The sequence below is a fragment of the Sinohyriopsis cumingii genome, chromosome 19, assembly GCF_028554795.1.
Source record: "Sinohyriopsis cumingii isolate HCF-2022 chromosome 19, ASM2855479v2, whole genome shotgun sequence".
NCBI lineage: Eukaryota > Metazoa > Mollusca > Bivalvia > Unionida > Unionidae > Sinohyriopsis > Sinohyriopsis cumingii.
Genome location: NC_142979.1, coordinates 19,495,016 through 19,517,879, shown reverse-complemented (window position 1 = coordinate 19,517,879; position 22,864 = coordinate 19,495,016). Strand labels below are relative to the sequence as shown.

Below are 22,864 nucleotides of genomic sequence, written 5' to 3'. Positions count from 1 at the left end.
ACAAACCAATGCTAATTCTACAGATGATGCAGTGGGGGAAAAGAGAAATCAAACGCTGAAAGGCAGGTACTCTTTCTTAACATTGCGCATGTCTAACTTTATGATTATTCACAAAGTGAAGAATTAATCAGACTTAATTTAAAATGATAGTTTGAGATCGCAGTGACCAATATCCACGCTGTGCTTTTCAAGTTGGTTACAACTATCCGAAAATTGTCTTCCTTGTTAATTCTTCAGTCAAAAGGGAGTAGTGGTTTGAAAGCATGGCGGATAACGAAACCTAAGAATAACGACACTGTGCTGTCCGACAGTCCCAGGGAAGATACAAAAGACGAAGACGATGAAGAGGAAATGGAGGCAGACGATTCAGACAGCGATGAGAGCGAAGATAATGATGATGCGAATGAACAGCGGGCAGAAGAACTCGTTAAATTGGTTATGTTATTGATGTCTAATCATTGCAACCTTTTCGTTTTATCAGTAGAGTAAAACATGGGTAGTTTCTGTCAGACGGAAATATTCGGTCACATTTAATGAAGCACATTTGCCTATAAGCAATGCAGCAGGCATTATTTAAACCAGTCCAGATATGAATCGTGACACGCGAGCCAGTTTTGTTAAAATGTATTTCATTGTGACACACTGTATGGTCATTGAGCATCTAGAATGCATTTTGGTGCTGTGTGAGCTTGTAAGTTTCGGACACTGCAAGTTCCAGGTCCACAGTCGCGCATTTGTAACTAGGTCATATTTAATACATGAGTAAAATCTTTTTTTTTTTCTTCTGAAGTTTTCATTGACTTCTTTTAATATATATTATTAATAAAAGTCCTACATGTCATATAGTTCAGAACCGACTATTTCAGTAATGGAAGTTATTTGCTGGAATTTGATTGCAGATACCTTTAAATAGCAATTATTCACTTTATTGGAATGTTGTTGATTTGCACACATGAGAAGTAATTACGACAATGCAAATCTTATTACTAGTCCTACAATGTAAGACGTACCACATGTTGGTTTTGTTTTAGTGCTATGTCTTACTATCCAAATAATGGCCTTGTATGAGCATGTTCCGATGTCGTCAACATCGGAATGAGTAGTCAAAGTTTCAGGAAAATCTCATACATTTGGCAATATATGTCGACACTGTCCCACTAATTTATGTGTAATTAATATACTTACTGTGCTGTCTTTATCCTGGTGAAATGAAAATATGACACTAGCAAATGGACGCATTTTCATGTTCCATTGACATACATTTGAATTTGTTGCATTGCAATGGTAGTTGAGGTATGCTGAAGTATGTTTAAGTAGCTTCATGTAGCAGATATGTTTCTTGAATGAAATGAAATGTTGCTTTACAGTTCCAATAGGCATAATATATTTTATTCATTTCTTTGAAGAATAATAGTTCAACTTAACCTGATTTCGGCATTCCTGGGTTTCATCACTTTCCAGTCAACTGAAATGTTGGCCAATGAAACTTGAAAACAGGTCCATTTCTTTTGTGAGAATTTGAATTTATTAGAGAAAAGACATCAGAGTAAGTAAAGTCTGACTAAAACATTATGCTTTTAACTTTGTAGAAAAGTGCCATTATTTTAGTTGCCAGTTGTTTTTTGTTGAAATTTGACTTTCGTAACAATGTTAATCGACATCAAAACACACTACACAGTGCTGTTAATTTGGCAGTAAGACCTTGACACCCAAAACATAAATAAATATCAGCGTCAAGGTCTTACATGTAGGAGTAATCTTCCTACTAATGGATTGTCATATTGTTATGGCATTTTCACTAGAAGACATCTTGTGCTGTCTAGTTGGTCTCAAATGAAAATGATGCTGAACTATTATCCAGTATGGTACACATTGGTGACATCTTGAATACCTTGTTGCTACTCAGTCAAAATAGATGATTAAATAAGCATTAAAAGAAATAGTCTTTCCTGGAAATTCTCTTTGGATAGTAGAGCATCCATCACTTTAAGGGGCTTTTGTTAATTAAGCTATCCCATGAACTTGAGTAGTTCTGGCAGTTGCACTGGAATATGATAAAATTTATTACAGTTTTTAATTTTCTACCTATTAATGCTCAAATTGACTTAACTTGGGAATACTTTTGATAAAAATGCAAATGACTAAATGTACCTGCAGTGTGACCAACTGTACCAAAGTGTGACCAACTGTACCAAAGTGTTCATTTGCCTCATCTTTCACACTATCTTGATGTCTTTTTAAAACATTAATGAAAACAAAATCAACTTTGAAACATGAGATTCATCTTTTCAGTTTTGTTGTCTATATGTGGGTATCATCAAGAAACAACAGTGCATATAGTGGGGCGACAGAAATATCTGAAATCTTTGCTCCTATATTTGTGATCCTAGAACTATAGTTCTTGATATTCCCAGGGTTCTCATTAGCATTTTCAAAGTTACAGTCCAGGACTTCTTCCTTAACAAGTTGGAGCCCTAGTCATGAAAAAAGTAATTCACAACATTATGAGTCTGTTGTTGGACCAGTATGGCATCAGATTGCTCAGCATTTATTGTGAAATATTTATCATTATAATAAAAGTATGAAACTGTAGACTGCTCTGGTGGTCTAGTGGTCATGGTTTCAGACCCTGGCAGAAACATTCCCAGGACTTTAAAAAATGGTACTGACAGCTGTCTCGCTAGGCACTCAGCATTAAAAGGTTAGTGTTAGGACTGGTCAGCCTGGCATCAGGATTATGTGACTGAGTGGGACCTGATGCTATACATGTCTCTGGCATGATGCCCCAATGCTAAACATCACTATAAACGGCCAGACTGTAGACCTTGTAGCAGTTATGTCCGAAAAATTGATAAAGCTACATTAAAAATCCAATTCACACACACACACACACGTGAAAAACTAAGCAGATGAGAACAGTTTCTTGTTTTGAATACTGAATGCCTTTTGTCTCAATATGACTTTGTGTTGACAGACGTTCACAAGTCACTTATGTTATAGTTGAAACCAGCAACACCTCGTCTGAAACGGCAGTCTAGAAACAATTCTGAGTGCATAAAGCTAATATGTTCCATTTTTTTCCCCTCATTTTGTGGCTCATGGAAATTTTTTCCCCTCATTTTGTGGCTCATGGAAATTTTTTCCCCCTCATTTTGTGGCTCATGGAAATTATCTATTCCATTATTCATTCCATGAATCTCGGTCTCTTTAATGCTGTTTTCTTTATCAAAACTTGATTCACTGAATACATTTTGTTGTCCTAGTCTTGTGAGAATTAGGCTCATCGCAACCTTGTGCTTTGCACTGAAGAAAAGATGTAAAGATGCCACGTGGTGAGTACATGTGATAAACAATTGAAAATGACAGTATGACAGAAAAACAGCTGATTCTTTGATGATTTGTGATAGTTTACATGGGAGTTTATATTCCTTCAGGAAAGAAAAGAAGTCCCAAAACTTTGACACTATTGTTTTGAAAATGATGTATGATAAATTGCAAGTGTTCTGGAAATTACAGAAGGATCTAAAATTCGCTGGGTGATGCTAATCTAAATGAGGTGTCAAAACGTGTGTGTAATTGATCTCTTGACTAATACTTGTTTTGAAGAAACAGATAAATAAAAGAAGTTTGCAAACAGAAAATCTATATATATATATATATATATATATATATATATATATATATAATGCAGTTAGTTTACATACAAATAATCAATAGGTGTTTACACACAGTTTACAGGTAATGAACACAAAAATAATATCTGTTTATATACAGTATACAGGTAGTGTACATACAAATAATAGCTGTTTATATAGAGTATACAGGTAGTGTACATACAAATAATAGCTGTTTATATACAGTATATAGGTAGTGTACATACAAATAATAGCTGTTTATATACAGTATACAGGTAGTATACATATGTATAATAGCTGTTTATATTCAGTATACAGGTAGTGTACATACAAATAATAGCTGTTTATATACAGTATACAGGTAGTGTACATACAAATAATAGCTGTTTATTTACAGTGTACAGGTAGTTTACATACAAATAACACTGGACAACAAATTTTTACAAAAGTCATGTTACTGAAATAAAATTAGTCAATTCTTATCAATTTTTATGTGCTGAACACGAATATGACAGTCAAATTGCAAAATTGGCTCTAGTTTTTTTGTAATCTGCAAGAAATTAATGTTTACATAACGAAATGCATTCCAATAGTAAAAGGTCAACTGTAATAGCCTACCTATAAAAAATCAAGTCATTGACTACATCTTAGATTTCTTCGCCTGTCTCTTGTACAGCTGTTCGGGAGCATCTCTGAGGAGTGTCCAGCAGTAGTCAGCCAGCATTGTAGTGGACCATTTTCCCTGGTATCTTTGTTCCATTGTTGCGATATCTTGATGAAAACGTTCGCCGTGTTCATCACTAACAATACCAGAGTTGCTAGGAAAGAAATCCAAATGGGAATGAAGGAAGTGAATCTTTAGAGACATATTGCAGCCAAGTTTCTTATACTTCATCAACATGTCTTCTACTAGTTCCTTATAGTTTTCTGCCCTAACATTTCCGAGGAAGTTTGTAGAAACTAGGCGAAAAGCATTCCATGCTTGTTTCGCGTCACCTTCCAGCAAGTTGTTGAACCGGTCATCTTTGAAAAGCTCTCGAATCTGAGGACCCACAAAAACTCCCTCTTTAATCTTTGCTTCGCTGAGTCGAGGGAATTTTTCATGCAGGTATCGGAATGCTGGCAAAGTCCGGTCAATGGCTTTCACGAAGTTCTTCATCAAACCTAGTTTGATGTGAAGGGGTGGTAGCAAGATTTTCTGAGCCTCAACCAGAGCTGGGTGTTGGATATTCTTCTCTCCAATGGCTACATTCTGCCTGTGAGTCCATTCCTTCCTCATGTAGTGCATTTCCCTTGCTCGGCTATCCCACTCGCATAAGAAACACATGTATTTTGTATATCCTTGCTGCAGTCCCATTAAAAGGGCAACTACCTTCAAATCACCACAGAGGTGCCAGCTGTACTTGTTATACTCAATGGAATTCAGTAGCTGCCTTAAGTTATCGTATGTCTCTTTCATGTGGACAGCATACGCTACTGGAATAGATGGAAGAATGTTTCCATTGTGCAAAAGCACAGCCTTGAGACTCAGTTTCGAAGAGTCCACAAATAGTCTCCATTCTTGTGGGTCATGAGTGATTTTTAAAGCATTCATGAGGCCCTCAATATCGGAACAGAATATCAGATTACTTTCCTTTCTGAAGAAAGGCTCCAATTGCTGGTGGCGCTTTCGATATGCAGTAATTGTGACATCTTCTTCTAGAAGATTCCATTGTTGGAGTCTTGATCCTAGCAATTCTGCCTTGTTCTTTGATAAGTCCAAATCACGAATCAGGTCATTTAGTTCTTCCTGTGTTATTCTGTGTGGGGTTGATGATGCACCACAGTGAAAATCTGGATCACTGCATGCTGATGGACCAGGAGAAGAACAGGTCGACTCACCTTTGTCTTCGTCAGATGAATCAAGAGAATATTCTGCTGGAGGTTCTGGAATAGGAAGTCCCTCACCATGTGGAACTGGTCTCAATGCAGACGGAATGTTTGGATAGACTATTCTCGACTTCTTTCGCTTCGTTATTCCGCCGGAAAGAGGAGGAACCAAGCAGAAGTAACAGTCATTTAGGTGGTTGCTTGGCTCTCTCCACACCATTGGGACTGCAAACGGCATTGATGACCTTTTGCAATTCAACCACTGTGAAAGCTGTGTTGTACATGTAGCACAGCATATATGCGGAGCCCAAGGCTTGTCTTGGTCACCAACCTTGCATCCGAAGTAAAGATGATATGCCTTCTTCACTTGAGAATTGATACTTTTCTTCTGGTTGGCAAATGTCACTTCCCCACAAATATAGCAAAAATTGTCCGCGGTATTAACACACTTTCGAGGCATTACTGTTCTTTATTGTACGTAAATGGATAAAATAATAAGTTTTATGTAACAGTAGCTTGAACTGTCTCGCACAACGTCTAAAATATTTTAAATGCTGAACCTATCTGATTGGGCTTTATATAGTACACTGCTTACGTCAGCTTCAGCAGCCGCCTGGCATTAGTATAATAGGCCTACACATGTCTAGTACACTGCTGACGTCAACTTACTTCAGCAGCCGCATGGCATTAGTATTGCATTGCATCAGAAAATGATGCAATCAACTGTGGATGATGTGAGCATGATGGTATTATGCAATGTTACATCATTATTCCGGATGTTGCTGCAGTCCTACTGGAGAAATTTACACAGTGAAACATAGAAAATGAGGTATATGAATATCTTCAAAACGAGAGCCAATACAAATTTTTCACGGTCATATTCGTGTTCGGCACACCAAAATACTACAGATTAGGGCCTTTTCAAGTTAGTAATGATTTCACTGTTGACCAGTGTAATCAATTGCTGTTTATATACAGTATATAGGTAGTGTGCATACATATAATAGCTGTTTATATACAGTATACAGGTAGTGTACATACAAATAATCAGTAGCTGTTTATATACAGTATACAGGTAGTATACACACAAATAATAGCTGCTTATATACAGTATACAGGTAGTGTACATACAAATAATAGCTGTTTATATACAGTATACAGGTAGTGTACATACATATAATAGCTGTTTATATACAGTATATAGGTAGTGTACATACATATAATAGCTGTTTATATACAGTATATAGGTAGTGTACATACAAGTAATCAATAGATGTTTATGTACAGTATACAGGTAGTGTACATACAAATAATCAATAACTGTTTATATACAGTATACAGGTAGTATACACATAAATAATAGCTGTTTATATACAGTAAACAGGTAGTGTACATACAAATAATCAAATGCTAAAGGAATATGTTTGTTAATAAAAAAAATGGAGAATTCATACTGTTTACTTGAAATAATAAATCCTTTCATTTTAAAACCATTTTTATTCTAAAATAACTTAAGAAAAAGATGAAAGCTGTGTATATACAGTGTGACCCCACTATAACACGATGATTAGGATCCATATAACCTGGCCATGTTATAGACTGAACAGTGTTATAAACTACCAAGTCAGTTAGCTGAAGAAAATGATGCATGTACACCCAAAAAATTGGTGTGTGTGTGTGTGTGTGTGTGTGTGTGTGTATAATAATAGCAGGTGCAAAAATACATTCAATAAAGACAAACTAGTCTGAAGTACACTTGTATACTGACAACTTAGATTTCCGTATTCCAATCCGTAATCCGTTAAGTACTGTACATGCACATGAAAAATCCATGAACTAGAGTCTAGATCACATTGAGAAAACAAAAATTATATATATATATATATATATATATATATATATATATATATATATATATATATAAATGGTATTCCTTGTTTTCTGTATATGATTGATACTAAACAGTTCACTTTATTTTCGCCAGTAGCATGTGGCTATAGTTATTTACATGCTACATAAACATGTACATAAAATTTGCCTGGAGTTTTTGAAGCTGGAAACAGCTATCATCTTGCTGAGGCTACCTAGGGAATGAGGCTATTCATAGGGAAATGAGGCTATTAATAGGGAATTGAGGCTATTCATAGGGAATGAGGCTATTCATAGGGAAATGAGGCTGTTCATAGGGAAATGAGGCTATTCATAGGGAATGAGGCTATTCATAGGGAAATGAAAACACGAACAAATGAAAAAGTTTAACAAATATCTTTGCAAGATACCCCATATTCAGTAAACTTGATGGCCGGATATATATCGTTTCAAAGATTGGAAATTGAATTTGCTTTTATGCCAATGTTGGTAGCAGTCATAAACATATACTTTTTTTCCTGCAAAAAGGAAACTTTCATGGCACAATAAACATGATCCAATCACTTTGGAATATGCAACAATTATTAGAGGTAACAAGTTTTCTTTGAAGTTTCATAAAAACTATTTTTCTCTGGGTACATTAAAAAAAATGAATTAATCATTGTTTGGTTAATTATAGCAGTTACTGTTCCTGCCTTCAAAGGTTAGTCAATTGTAACTTGTCTTGGTAGCATGACTATTGGAGTGTATCACAGCATACAGTAAGTACTCAGGCCAGATGTCAGTATAAGCAGATTATTATAAAACAAAGCACTGTTAAGATCAATTGTTATTTTTTGCATTTTTAAGAAAGAAAAATGTGTTTTTTTATGTCCGAGAAAAATACATCTACATGAAATTTGGGGAGCCATGCCTCAGTTGTGTTATATCAGAAATTTTATTATAACAGCATGCTGTAGTGGGGTCACACTGTACTGCATTATATTAAATATTGCATTGCAGAGAACAGCAAGAAAAGACCCAAGTTTGAAAGACAACATGTAAATATCATGATAGTGATTGGTATACTGAATCTGCTCACAACATTTCAGTTCTGAAATTTTCATCTTTGTGTTTTTCTATCTTTAGATCAATGACAGTCCTTATGTTTATAATCTCCATGTGGAGCTGATCAAGTTGCTGAAATCTGTTGGTGATCTAGACAGACTAAGGGAGGCCAGAGAGAGAATGCATAGCATCTTTCCGCTTACAGAAGGCAATGATATCTCTTGTATATATTTTTTCTAATTTATCCTGTTCAGGACTTATGGTATTTATTCAGTTCCCATAGTAACCTATGTAAACACCATGATGCTAAAAATTCGTAACTTAAAATTTCTGAATGTCACTATCAGACCAGTATTTGTCAGTATAGAAACATCCTTCATAATAGCTTACATATATAGAGAAAACCATAGGAGCTGTGGCATTTTCTTTATCAACATGTGTTTGAAACATATGCTTTCAATTCTGCACCAAAGAGCCAGGTGCTAATTTCAATACTGAGTTTTCTAAATTAAAGTCCGTAAAAAAGACAGAGATTCCAGCAATAAAACAATGTCATTTTTATCAGTTACAGTTAGGATAATCTTTTAAAGGATTCTTTTTAAAAAAAATCTTACTACAGTATCATTATCAACCAATCCTGGCCAGTCAAACCAATATCTGCTCTGTTTTATCTTCACCCATTTCTAGACTGGTTCTCATTGTTCAATATCATTAGTACCATGAGTCCTGCCTACCTCTGCTTGGAGAATGTGCTATCAAATCTGAGTCTTTGCATTTTGTTGGGAGTAATTTGTGGAATAAACAACATAGACCCTGATTTGCAATGGTATATCAGGGTCTGTTGTTTGCAGTTAGGCTCTACTTATGGCTCTCCAAAATGTGTGAAACTTGGCTTAGAACTCTCTGCTTTAAAATGCTACTATGGAGAAAGCTTGTATCGAACTATTGGGACTAAAATTCCTGATAAAAGATTAGGAGACTAATCTTCGAGTATGGCATATCTTGCTATTAACTTTGGTCATGGTAACCTACTTTCCAATGTTTATTCAACATTGCTCTGAACTGTAAATTTAGTAGAGGATCTAACTCACACTTTTTCCCTGTAATTACCACCTTGGGACGAACAGCAAAATGGAGTCTTGCTTGCTTACTTTCCAGATTTTGTTTAACATTGCTTAAAATACTTATAATCACTGCTAAAATTACTGACATATTACTGCTAAAAATACTTATATATCATTGCTAATATTAATTATATGTCACTGATAATATTAATTATATATGACTGATAATATTAATTATATATCACTGATAATAATAATTAGATATCCATACTAAAATTACTGATATATCACTGCTAAAAATACTTATATGTCACTGCTAGTATTAATTATATTTCACTGATAATAATAATTAAATCTCCATGCTAAAATTACTTATTTATCACTCCTAAAAATACTTAAATATCACTGCTAACATTTCTTGTATATCACTGCAAAAATTGCTTATGTCACTGATAAAAATAATTATATATCACTGCTAAAACTACTTATATGTCACTGCTAAAAATGCTTATATTTCACTGCTAAAATTACTTATATATCAGTGCTAAAATTTTAAACCAATGATAAAAATAATTATATATCACTGCTAACATTTCTTGTATATCACTACAAAAATTGCTTATGTCACTGATAAAAATAATTATATATCACTGCTAAAACTACTTATATGTCACTGCTAAAAATTATATATCACTGATAAAATTACTTATATATCAATACCAAAAAATATGTATATATCACTGCTAGATATACTGATATCATAGAAGAAATGGAGTTTTGAGAGATCCATTTAAAATTCTGTTAGAAAATTAAAACTGCAAACTTTTCACTCAGGCGTCCAGTGTCAATTTGTTAATAAAAAGAATGCATATCATGAACTATTATGTTCAGAGTGAAGATCATAATTTGGTCTTTTGTGTTTTAAGATATTTACTTGTTAAGGGCTTCTTGTCCAAATTTAAAACAAGTATTTCTTAAACCTTTCTTCATACAGGAGTATTAAGTTAAACAGAGCAAAGTATTTCAATAGTTACATTTGTTTCTGGTGATAAATCATGTGATTTTAGCACATGGTTATACATCTGATTTAGATGTTATTGGAAAGTCTCAAAATAGAAACAACTTTTTATTTTAAAAATGTACAATAATTAATAAGTAATGGTCATAAGTGAACCTTGAAAAAATGAATTTCATCCATGAAAAACTTGGATAATACCTGTAAAAATTGTTTGTTTCAAAAGTGCGGGAAACTCTGAAATCTTGTTATTATTGCTTCTTCTCAATATCAGTATGTTTTTTTTTTACTAAAAGATTTCTCTTGATGGCTAGTTGGTCCTGAATAAAAGTGGTGACGTCCAGTATGTCCACCATAGCAGCCATCTTGAAAATCTTGTTATCGCTACTCCTGAATGGAAAGTCATATTGACATAGGGGTTTCACCAGAAGACTTCTTATGATGTTTAGTTGGTGGCATTCAACCGTTAAAAGGAAGAAATGGTCTTGTCTTGAATTCCTTTGGGGGGGGGGTAATTTTGGCCAGTAGAGTGTGAGTCCCATTTTTTAAAGGGACTCTTGTTTGTTTTTTATTTGGTCTGTAACAGTCTATATGGTCGTCACTTGGACAATACAGTAAGGTTAAAACATTTTCTTTCACAAATAATTACAACGTTTGAATTGAAGAAATTCTGACAATCTGTCTTTTCAGAACTTTGGCTGCAGTGGCTAAAAGATGAAATATCATTGGCTGGTGAAGAAGACAGAGAGAAAATAGAAGAGCTTTTTGAAAGAGCAGTGAAGGATTATTTGTGTAAGTTTGATGTGTTTTACGCAAACACATAATGCCTCCATATTGATCAGAGCTGTAATTTATTGCTAGGTTTAGTGCTGTAGGACACATTTAATTTTGATAACTTTGGAAGTCGATAAAACCTGTACCATTTTTTAGCATCAGTGAATTATCAAATGTTTTTAGTTAGGTTACTAGGCACAAACAAACATTTCTGATGAAATGGCTATTTTTCAACAGTTTACATGAAGGCCCTACACTCAGTCACTTCAGATATTTCCTTCTGTGGTAGATTATAAATGTCATTTTATCAGATTTAAAAGGTAAAAATCTGATGAGATAAAATAACATATACTGGGGTATTTATGTGTCTGTAAAATTTGCTGATTTTGTTGTAAGAATGTGGGCTGTTAAACTTTTGAGATGTGTATTTTGCACTTGAAGATATAGGGAGGTTTAGTTTTACTGGACTTAAACAAGATTTTTTTATGACCTGATGTTTTTCATCCATCCTTTGTCTGTCTGTCTGTTTGTCCGTCTATTAGCACAAGTTACTTATCACTGCTAAACCACATGGACAATGGACTTGAAACTTTGCACACATATTTATCCCATGGTGTAGTAGGACCTCTTGCAAAATTATGCTACTAGGATTTCTTGTATGGCCACCACAGTGGCTGCTGTGAAAATCTTGTTTTTGTTACTTCTTCTGAATGAATGGTTATACTTACATGGTGTTTTCACTTAAAGAATTCTTGTGATGTCTAATTGACCACAAATGAAAAAGGTATTTATTGTATGTCCAATATAGCCCCTGTGGTGGCCATCTCAGAGGTGCAGCCCTTATGAATTTCCATAATTTGTATAAAAAAAGAATATTTGGCACCCCTTTATGGATGTGTGAGGATTCAGAATTTCAGATTTTGAGAAATGGTTGAGCAAGATGATGTATGTCCCTCTAGATAAGAATTTTATATTTTACTTAGAGAATTCAACTAAAGTTGTCAACATAATGTTTGTATGTTGTATGGTAGCATGTTTGACCAATGTAAGCTATATTGTCAGCTCAAGTTTCATATGTACAGTGTCATTTGAAATGATAGTCCTTGATTCCTGTGAGTGTACTTGCTGTCAGCTCAAGTTTCAGATGTATATTGTCGTTTGAAATGATAGTCCTTGAAGGGTTATATTGACATTGCTAGAAGACTTCATGTGATGTCTGGTTGGCCCAAAAAATGAAAATGGTGCCGATCTGACATCTGTTATGGCATCTAGTCAAAGATATTACTACCATTCCTCATATGACCTAAAGGTCTTGTTGGTCCTAATTGAACAAGGGACAGACTATCAGATTTGTTGGTCCTAATTGAAAAAGGGGAACTTTTAGACTTTTGGTCCTAATTGAAAAAGGGGCAGACTATCAGACGTGTTGGTCCTAATTGAAAAAGGGTCAGACTATCAGACTTTTGGTATAGCTACCATGGTGGTCATGCTGAAAGTATTCCTAACACAAGACCGCTCTGGTGGCCTAGTGGTTAGAGCGGCCGCTTCAGATGTGGGAGGTCATGGGTTTGAACCCTGGCTAAGTTATACCAAAGGCTTATAAAAATGGTAATAACAGCTGCCTTGCTAGAAGCTCAGCATTAAAAAGTTAGTGTTAGGACTGGTCGGCCTGGTGTCAGGATAATGTGACTGGGTGAGACATCATGCTACATGTCTGTGGCTTGATGCTAAAGTGCTAGATATCACTGTAAACTGTGACACTGCAGACGTCATTGCACTATGACTGAAAAATTGTTAAAGCTGTTAAAAATCCAAAACACTTCTAATACTAATCCTCCTTATGGGGAGCTCACCAGTTAATATGTACTTTTGAGAGAGTGATGTATATAATGCCGTTCTGGCTGCCAACCAGTCTAGGCCATATAATGCCATTCTGGCTGCCAACCAGTCAGTCCAGCTACCTTTAGTATATGGAGCTATACAGGAATTAGGTTAGATAATATATCCATTTTGCCACATGGACCTCCCCCAATGTTTTATTTTAATGTTGACAGAATGCCCAATGAGGACAATCACATCATTGAGTGTGAGGACAACCTTCACAACTTACTATATGCCACACCAACGGTGGAGCATACGGAATTATTCTAAGGCAGTGGTGAAGAATTCTGCAGAGTTCTGCCAATTTCCAGGTGCCCTGACTTGTCAGCTGCCAGGCCTAGATGGTCAAAGTTTAAGTGGATTTGATAGATGTCAAACAGCCAACCAAACCCATCTTCTATAGTCAGAAGACATTAAGCAAATTTCTGACCACCTCATTGATAAAATATGGGACTTTGTCAATTCCAGGATTTCTTTTCTTACTTTCATGTCCCTAAACATACATCCTTGTACAAGTTTCATCAGTTTGGTTTCCAAGGAAACATTTACCAACTTCATACTCTCTGATGAGGCATCATTGATCAGTCCATGGGCTTTTACCAAGATTATCAACTGTGTTGTCACTCTCTTTAGCTTGGCCTTGTTATCATTGATGGGGGCATATCATGACACTTTCCTCCAAAAGGAATTAATTTATCTTTGGTCAAGAGCAAGTGTCTTATTTCTTTTTCAAGTCAGACCTCACTCCATCCCACCAGGGCATGGAAACTTTTATTAATCTCAGTCTTGTTTCCCTCCCTCCATTGTACACATCATGGATTATTTAGCTTGCAAGATGAAAAGGGTACATTTTATTAGGAAGTCCTTTGTACATCATTGATGCCGTTCAGTTTAAATTCTGTATGGATGAAAAGGGTACCATTCATTAAGAAGCCCCTTGCACATCATGTATGCCCTTCAGTTCTAATGCCACATGGATGAAAAGGGTACCATTCATTAAGAAGTCCCTTGCACATCATGTATGCCCTTCAGTTCAAATGCCACATGGATGAAAAGGGTACCATTCATTAGGAAGTCCTAATCATTAGGAAGTACATCCTTTATGCCCTTTGGTTCAGATATCACATGGATGCAGTGGGTATCATACTTTAGGAAAGTCTATAAACGTGGTGTAATTTTCCAGTTTCTAAAACTCGGTGAATCAATTTTTTTGTTGTTATAACTTTAACTTGAACAGTAATTGTTCAGTTTACTGCAGTGCTAAAGATTTTCGTTGTATGTGTGACAAAGATACTATACACAAGTCAGATCGAACTGCATAGACCTCGATCTGCCATTTTGTAATGCATTGGCAGATCTGGGTCTATACAGTTTGTGAGGCCAAATCAGTACAACAGGCAACACTCACACTGATCTGCCAACACATTATGCAACAGCAGATCATTGTCTTTCCTGCTTGCAGTTAGAGAATCAAATTAACACAATTAAAAAACAATTCATATTCTGTGTAATAAAAATCACATATTTCATAAATACATTTCATTTGCCACAGCAATTCCCATCTGGTTGGAGTATGTCCAGTATGCCATTGGTGGAATGGGAAGAGAGGATGGAATAAAAAGAGTGAGAGATGTATTTGAACAAGCTTTGACAGCAGCAGGTCTTCATGTAGCACAAGGATCCAGCCTCTGGGAAGCCTACAGGGAGTTTGAAAATGCTATACTAGCAGGATTATTGGTACCTGTTCTACATTTTTTCTCCTTTTTTAAAGCATTACAGATCATAAAAGAACTTGAGTTATGGCCTATTATCCATGGTCCATCCATTGGCCTGTTGCCCGTTTATCCATCTGTCACTGCCACTAGCATAAGTTTAGTTGTCACTACTTATCGTAGACTGCTTGGAGGATTGCCATGCAACTTTGCACACACATTTATCCCAGGTCAGGTTGGTTTTAAATGAAACTGGTGTTGCAAGATTATTCCTCATGAAATGCTTCACCTAAAGTAAAAAATGTTAAGTGCATGGTGTGGGTAGTAGCTTCTGTTATTGAACCGGTGAAAAATATTAACTTTACGTTTATAAACATATAAAAAAATTGTATAAAAAAAGAGTTTATTATCTCCATTTAATTCTGTGTGTGAGTGTTTTCCCATTCAAGGTAGCCAAATCAACTGTATGGTTTTTGAAATTAGCTGTCAGGCTTGACGTGGAGGTAATACCAAGAGTTGTATGTACATTACTGAGCATAACGTCCAATAAAATTTACTGTTATTAGTTTGTCCTTGTCTTTTTAGGCAAGATGAAGAGTAGATATGCGATAATCTTATTAGCTACCGGTGTTTGATTGTACACCACATGTATTGTCCAGGTACAACTTGTTATTGTTCTCACTTCTTTGTTTTATTGCAGCCAGAACCAGGGTGCATTGCCACAAAAGAATTAGAAGAAAAGTTTGGTGCACAGCATGACAAGGTTTCTTCAGTATTCAAGAGACAGCTAACAGTTCCTTTGTTAGGTATGTAATATATACAAAAGAGAGCATCATACATTTGTTATCTGTATATATCCAGAGGTCACAACAGCCTTTCTGTGCATATGTTCTAGAATGCACATGCCCAAATGTGTGTCCTGTCATTCCCGAGTTTGCATAACCATATACTGACGAGTTTGCATAACCATATACTGACGAGTTTGCATAACCATATACTGACGAGTTTGCATAACCATATACTGACGAGTTTGTATAACCATATACTGACAAGTTTGCATAACCATATACTGACAAGTTTGCATAACCATATACTGACGAGTTTGCATAACCATATACTGGCAAGTTTGCATATACTGACGAGTTTGCATAACCATATACTGGCAATTTTGCATAACGATATACTGACGAGTTTGCATAACCATATACTGACGAGTTTGCATAACGATATACTGATGAGTTTGCATAACCATATAATGTCGAGTATGCATAACCATATACTGACTAGTTTACATAACCATATACTGATGAGTTTGCATAACCATATAGTGTCGAGTATGCATAACCATATACTGACTAGTTTGCATAACCATATACTGGCAAGTTTGCATAACCATATACTGGCTATTTAGTAACTGACTCGGAGTAAGATATTTAGCACTAGTGGTCAGGCTTTGCATCTCACCATAATACTGATTCAGATTTCTAAAGCTCTTGCATTTAATTACATTTTGACAACTCTACATCCACAACACTAGGTTACAGAGGATGTTCTGTGTATATTGCAGAATGATACTTTTACTAGATTTTATGATATTTGTACCTCTTTGTTTATGTGAAATCAAGAACATGGAGTGCAGTGGTCTGGTTCCATGTTGTACAAACTATAGATACTTCAAATAAATATACCAGTAACTAGGCATGGATCAGGAACCAGACTAATAAAGAGGTCAACATTAACATTAGCACCAGCTGCATGTGCACTTACCATGTATGGTGCAAATACTCTAGAATTGGTAGATGGTTTTTTTTGCTGACATACTGAAATATGGGCCCCATGTTGAAGAGTGGTCTAACACCTTTACCAATAACTGCCATCTCACCTCTGTAGAAGTGGGTTCAAGTCTCAAGTTCAGCCAATGTGGTTATGTGAGAAAGCCTGCCAGTAGCTTCTCGCGGGTCGGTGGTTCTTACCGAGATATTCCTGGATTCTAACTCCAGCAGTTATACTGGTCACCATGTACAGCCTATCATGTGTTGAAAAATGGCATTAAACCAACAACAAAATTAACAAATGGTGAAATAAGATCATTTTGGCATTGGTCATTTGTAAACAGTTAGCTTTTCATGGAGAATTATTGAAAATTGCAATGAACAAAACTATGGTAAATTTTGATACAGTGTTTTGCTTCACATGTTCACAAGGTAGGATTGTTTCTGTATTTTGAATAGGCTTGTGTTAACATAGCTCAAGAATATCATTGTTTCTAGTTTGCTTATCATGGGCAAAATAAAGGTATCCTAATTCCAGTGGGACAGCAGAGGATGTGTTGACAACAAAAACTAATTATTTGTTGGGTACCAATTTTCATGGCTACAGTCTTTTTTGAGGCCCTAGTTTTTCCTTCTTTTGTCTACTTTGTTTTGTTAGATTGTCTAATTTCCCCTTCTTTTTTCCAAAATTCCCCATCTGTATCTACTTGTTTTAAATTTTATGTTGAAAATTTTTTACACACTACATGGACCGCTCCAGTGGCCTAGTGGTTAGAGCGTCTGCCTTGGATGCGGAAGGTCGTGGGTTCGATCCCCGGCTGAGTCATAGCAAAGACTTACAAAAATGGTTCTAACAGCTGCCTCGCTTGGTGCTCAGCATTAAGAGGTTAGTGTTAGGACTGGTGTCAGGATAATGTGACTGGGTGGGACATCATGCTACATGTCTGCGGCATGATGCCCCAGTGCTAGACATCACTATAAACTGCCACATTGCAGACATCGTAGCGATATGACTGAAAAATTGTTAAAGCTATGTTAAAAATCCAAATCACATCACATCACATACACACTACATGAGTAACCATAGTGTAGTGAATTCAGATATGGTCTGTGATGTGGAGTTAGGTGATTAAGAAGATGGGGACAACCAGGGATAAAGAGACAGCTATTGTGTGAGTAAGAACATATTTTTATTCAAGTTTGCAAATTTAAATCAAGTAAAGGTTGTATTTTTCACATAAATTCTAATGCTTTTTTTCTTTATCAACTATCACTATTTTCCGCAGCTTTTTCCAACTTAAAAACAACAAGGTAACCCTGATATATAACTAATTTTTCACAAAGGAATTATGGGTAATCTAGACCTTGAATTTAAATGTGACTGCAAAATATGAACCTAGATGATATTCCAAGCATGCCCACCTCCGACTTTTCTCATATGTGATTATGGACCACCCATTTATTTGATTTGTTTGCAAGCAAACATTATTTATAATAGTACAGTGAGATGAAGAAAGAGGAGGAACTGTGGAAAGTAATTGGTTATGACTTTTTTGGATGCACAATTTCATTAACTTGAAAGCTCTGTACAGAGGTAATGACTCCAATGCCATAGTAATACAGTTATTCAAGCATTGTGGCCTTCAATACTCAAGCACCTATTATATTCATTATAATAATTAAATTTGGAACCATATGAGTAATGTAACAGCATTATTAGTAATGTAACAGCATTATGAGTAATGTAACAGCAATATGAGTAATGCACCAGCATTATGAGTAATGTAACAGCATTATGAGTAATGTAACAGCAGTAGAATTCCAGAAAATTAAATGTCTATCACAGTTTGTGCTATTTGGACACACATATCCTTGAATAACGTTAAGCAGTAGTTATCCATTCTGGTATAGAATATATATGAATTATGATAGCACAATATTATTTGCCATTTAACACTTTTTCTTACTGAATGGACATATTTTTGGGAAAGTAATTGCACTGTCTGATTTAAACATTTTATGAATAAAAAAGCTTTCACTGCATTTTTTATTCTGTTGATGACAGGTACTATTTACTGTTCCCTTGAATGAACAGAGCACAAGAGATCTCGTTACATCATTTACATGTAACTAACTCCTGATTAAAGAATCAAATGATTAGTCGTTCATTCTCAGAGCCCATTTTAATCACGTCTGTCAAGTGTCATTTTGTCAGGTGTGGAGATCATTTACTTTGTACTGGCTTTAGGGTCGATGTTTCTGGAGACTTGATCTGAAAGTTCATCATCAATGACATTCTGTCCATTTAACTGAGCAATCATTTGCACCAACAACAACAAAAATTCTTGTGGTTGCAATTTATCAGTACAGCTTATTCAAATTGTTCAAATGAGACAGGACTGTCTCTATGCAGTGGGCTTTGTTAACAGTAAAAGGTGCTACCATCTTCAGATGACACTAAAGGGCATTGAGTCATACAGTGTTCACATGGCAGCACAATCTAGTTAGCACAAACAAGATATCGTAGGCTCAGGCATGCTAGCTGTATGAGGAGATTTAACTTAAGTTTCACATTCGTTGACCCGATCCCTAATTGCCAAGGCTCTTAAAGAATAGTTAAAAAAACCTAACTGTAATCTGAACTATGGCAGTGGAATGAAACTTTAATTAATTAATTAATTAGCAATTAATAACCTAACCAACTTGATTAAAATGCAGTAGGAATTAAGCCTGCTTGCTCAAATAGGCATGAAACTGAATTTCAGTAAATTATTTTGTAGAGCTATACTCATCATCATTCAGTATTTGATCATGTTCTTTTTAAATGACAAATCTATTAAATTAAGTACCCATGAACATGTATGCTTCTTTTTACCTAACCATGAACTTTGATACCCACGAATTTGAAGTAATTCATAGTAAATTTGGGAGTTTTTAAAATAATGTATCAGTAGGGTACAACATGGCATGGTTTGTAGGTGCAATGTCTTCTTTGGTGGAACTGTTGTTACTATCATATTTACTCACTTATTATTAATAGTTGTCTGCAAACAGTTCAGACCCAGATCTGCTGTCACATAATGTGCTGGCAGGTCTGGGCTTCTACAGTTTGTTAGGAATAATAAGTGGGGGGAAAAACCCCACAAACCCTGATCTGCTAACATGTTATGCCATGCAGATCAGGGTCTATGTTGCAGTTGGATGTGACTTACAAGCAAGTATATACAGTATTTATATGTCAGTCTAGTTGATTTGATCAATAATATCTATATTTTAAAAGTGTCATATTGTTGGTCTTGTGCAGACTTGTTTATCTTGCAACTTTTAACATCAATTGCAATATATGGTGGTAGGTTGTCATGGTAACTTAATTGGTAGAGCATCAGACTCAAAGTCCAGGAGTCTTGGGTTTGATACCAACCTGTGCCAGCCCAGCTTAGCTGCCTCACTGTGTCATTGGAAAAGGCACTTGGCTCCAGTTTCCTTGGCATGATATTGCCCGAGCGGCCGAGTGGTCTAAATTGCTCTCCGTTATGGATCACTGCCATCTTGCCTTTGTCTGTGTGGGTTCAGGTCTAGGGTTCTACCAATATGGGTATGTGAGAAAGCTTGCCAGTAGCTTCTTGTGGGTCAGTGGTTCTTCCCTGGGTTCCTTGGTCCCAGCTTGAACAAATCTTTTGTTTTCTAATCATTTATGTCAACAAACTGCCAGTTCCGACCCATACTTTTTTCAACACTTAGTTGATCTTGCCGTCAGGCTTTGATTTACCGCCTAATCATTTGTTGGCAAGCAGCCAGATCCGACCTGTACTTTATTCAACAATTAGTTGATCTTGCCGCCAGGCTCTACTGTCGTGATCAGATAAAAAAAACAGGCTTTTGTTTGGTCCTTGATAAATTAAATTAAATTTTATTGTAATTTTATGCATTGATTATGCTATAGATAATAATCTCAATTACATGTACATATATTTGTCATTAAAATCTTTTACTGCTACTTGTATTTGTAGTTTGAGAGAATTCATAACTTGTTATCTCTGGGATGTATTTTAAATGTATACCACTTGAGCTGACATTGTTACAATATTGTATTGTAAGACTCATTTTCTTTTAATACCTCATTAGCATGTGTCAATGTATACAATATTATGCCTTCATTTATCATATCAGTCGCATGTCTGTAGTTCGCTTTTATGTACTTTTCACAATGACTTCTGTAACTAAATACATGAACTGTTTAAACCAACTTATTGACAGGTTTTCATTTCCCTGTGAATAGCCCCATCCCCTTGGTGGCCTCAGTAAGATGTGAACAGACTGACCAAAATCTAGGACACTTTAAGTACATGTACTTGAAGCATGTAAATAACAACTATGCAACCTTGTGCTAATGCTGACATTGAATATTGTAGTGAATAGTTTTCGTATCACGATGCAACCAATGCAATATTTTATTGTGAATTTTATTACACAAAGGTAACCAAAAAGTAATTTGTCAATATACAAGTGTATTTCACACTGGTTTTGTCTTCATGTACTAAAAATTTCCATTGTTTGTTTTCTCAAAGTGTAAATGCTACTCACTGACGACAGGTCACCCCTTACGAATTTAACTTGTATCTTTTTTTTTCAGACCCCCCCAACACTTATCTTGACATCCTCCTATGTTGATAATATTTCCTTGGGCCCGAGGATGTCAACATAAACGGGTAGGACTGTATTATTATTATTATTATTATAGATATGGAGGAAACATACCAAGAATACAAGGAGTGGCTGCAGGATGAGCCAGATCCCAACACCAAGCAGACCTACAACAAGACCCAGGCTAAACTGGAGAAGCTCAAGCCTTATGAAGATGCACTGGTTAGTTGTCTCACTTTGCAAAACTTATGTTGTAAATGTGATACAGAATAATTATAACATCATTTTATACAGAATGATTATGACATCATTTTGATATTAGGTCAATGATTCAGACTGATTATGACAGTTTGATATTAGGTCCTTCATAATGTGGCAAAAATAAAATGACATCAGCACTTTTTGATACAGTTATATACCACATTGTGTGCTACAAACAGTAGTACATGCAATTTAATTTAAAGCATAATTCCTTTTCAGTTCTGTGACTAGTCTGGCTCACAGTCTATCAGTAACCAGTCTAATACATGTGACTAGTCTGGCTCACAGTCTATCAGTAACCAGTCTAATATATGTGACTATTCTGGCTCACAGCATATAAGTAACCAATGTGATACATGTGACTGGTGTGGCTCACAGCCTATGAGTAACCAGTTTAATACATGTGACTAGTCTGGCTCACAGTCTATGAGTAACCAGTCTAATATATGTGACTAGTCTGGCTCAAAACATATAAGGGGGCACTCACCAGTTAATATGTACTTTTGAGAGAGTGACATATGTAAGGTGAAGTAGTTCACATTTAAAACATGCACAATGGAGAGAATGTTGGCATACCTCTATGCTGCATTAATGTAATGTGGATGATATTTCTTTGGATATTGTACTTTTGGAAATTTTACATGATATAAGCACACTGCTAACTGAAATGACTGCTCCCTTGTGTTAAAAAATCAGCCTGAATTAGTCTAAAGTACACTATACATAGCAGCTATTAAAATAGGGAAAATGAATTTTGCCAGACTAGACAATACAAACTTCTGAAAGTGCAATGAATGAATTACCAAATATATAAAATGTAAAAAAAAGTTATTGGCTTTTTTTTATACAATTTACCTCTGAAGTTCAGGAAGTGAAAATGACCAAGTAGAGCTAGCACTTTTTTGAAATGTGCACATCTGAAGTAAGGCCAAGCTGTATACTCTATAACCCATAGTACACCCATCAATCATACACCAAAATAAAGGGAATTAAAGGTTCTTTGAATTATACCTAAGATATACAAGGTCTTTTTTAAATAGCCAGTATAACCAGTGAGTAAAGCCGGGGAAATTCTTTTTCTTTAAAATCCTAACCCTATGCAAAATACGAAACTGTAGAGTGCCACCTAAGTAACCAATCTAATACATGTGACTAGTCTGGCTCACAGCCTATGAGTAACCAGTCTAATATATGTGACTAGTCAGGTTTACAGCATATAAGTAACCAGTCTAAAACGTGACTAGTCTGACTCACTGTCTGTAAGTAACCAGTCTAATACATGGGACCAGTCTGGCTCACAGCATGTAAGTAACTAGTCTAA

The 22,864-nt window shown here is 35.6% G+C and overlaps 1 protein-coding gene across 1 annotated transcript in view; it reads left to right on the top strand.

Moving 5' to 3' along the window:
* The first annotated feature begins 227 nt into the window (after positions 1-227).
* Positions 228-22,864, top strand: part of LOC149775232 (spliceosome associated factor 3, U4/U6 recycling protein-like) — an 87,316-nt gene continuing 64,679 nt past the window's right edge. Inside the window, exons 1-6 of the mRNA XM_089943998.1 lie at positions 228-435; positions 8,502-8,628; positions 11,190-11,291; positions 14,707-14,891; positions 15,567-15,672; positions 21,380-21,504. Coding sequence (XP_089800124.1) covers positions 352-435; positions 8,502-8,628; positions 11,190-11,291; positions 14,707-14,891; positions 15,567-15,672; positions 21,380-21,504 — 729 coding nt within the window. The 5' untranslated portion in view covers positions 228-351. The remainder of the gene's footprint in view (positions 436-8,501; positions 8,629-11,189; positions 11,292-14,706; positions 14,892-15,566; positions 15,673-21,379; positions 21,505-22,864) is intronic.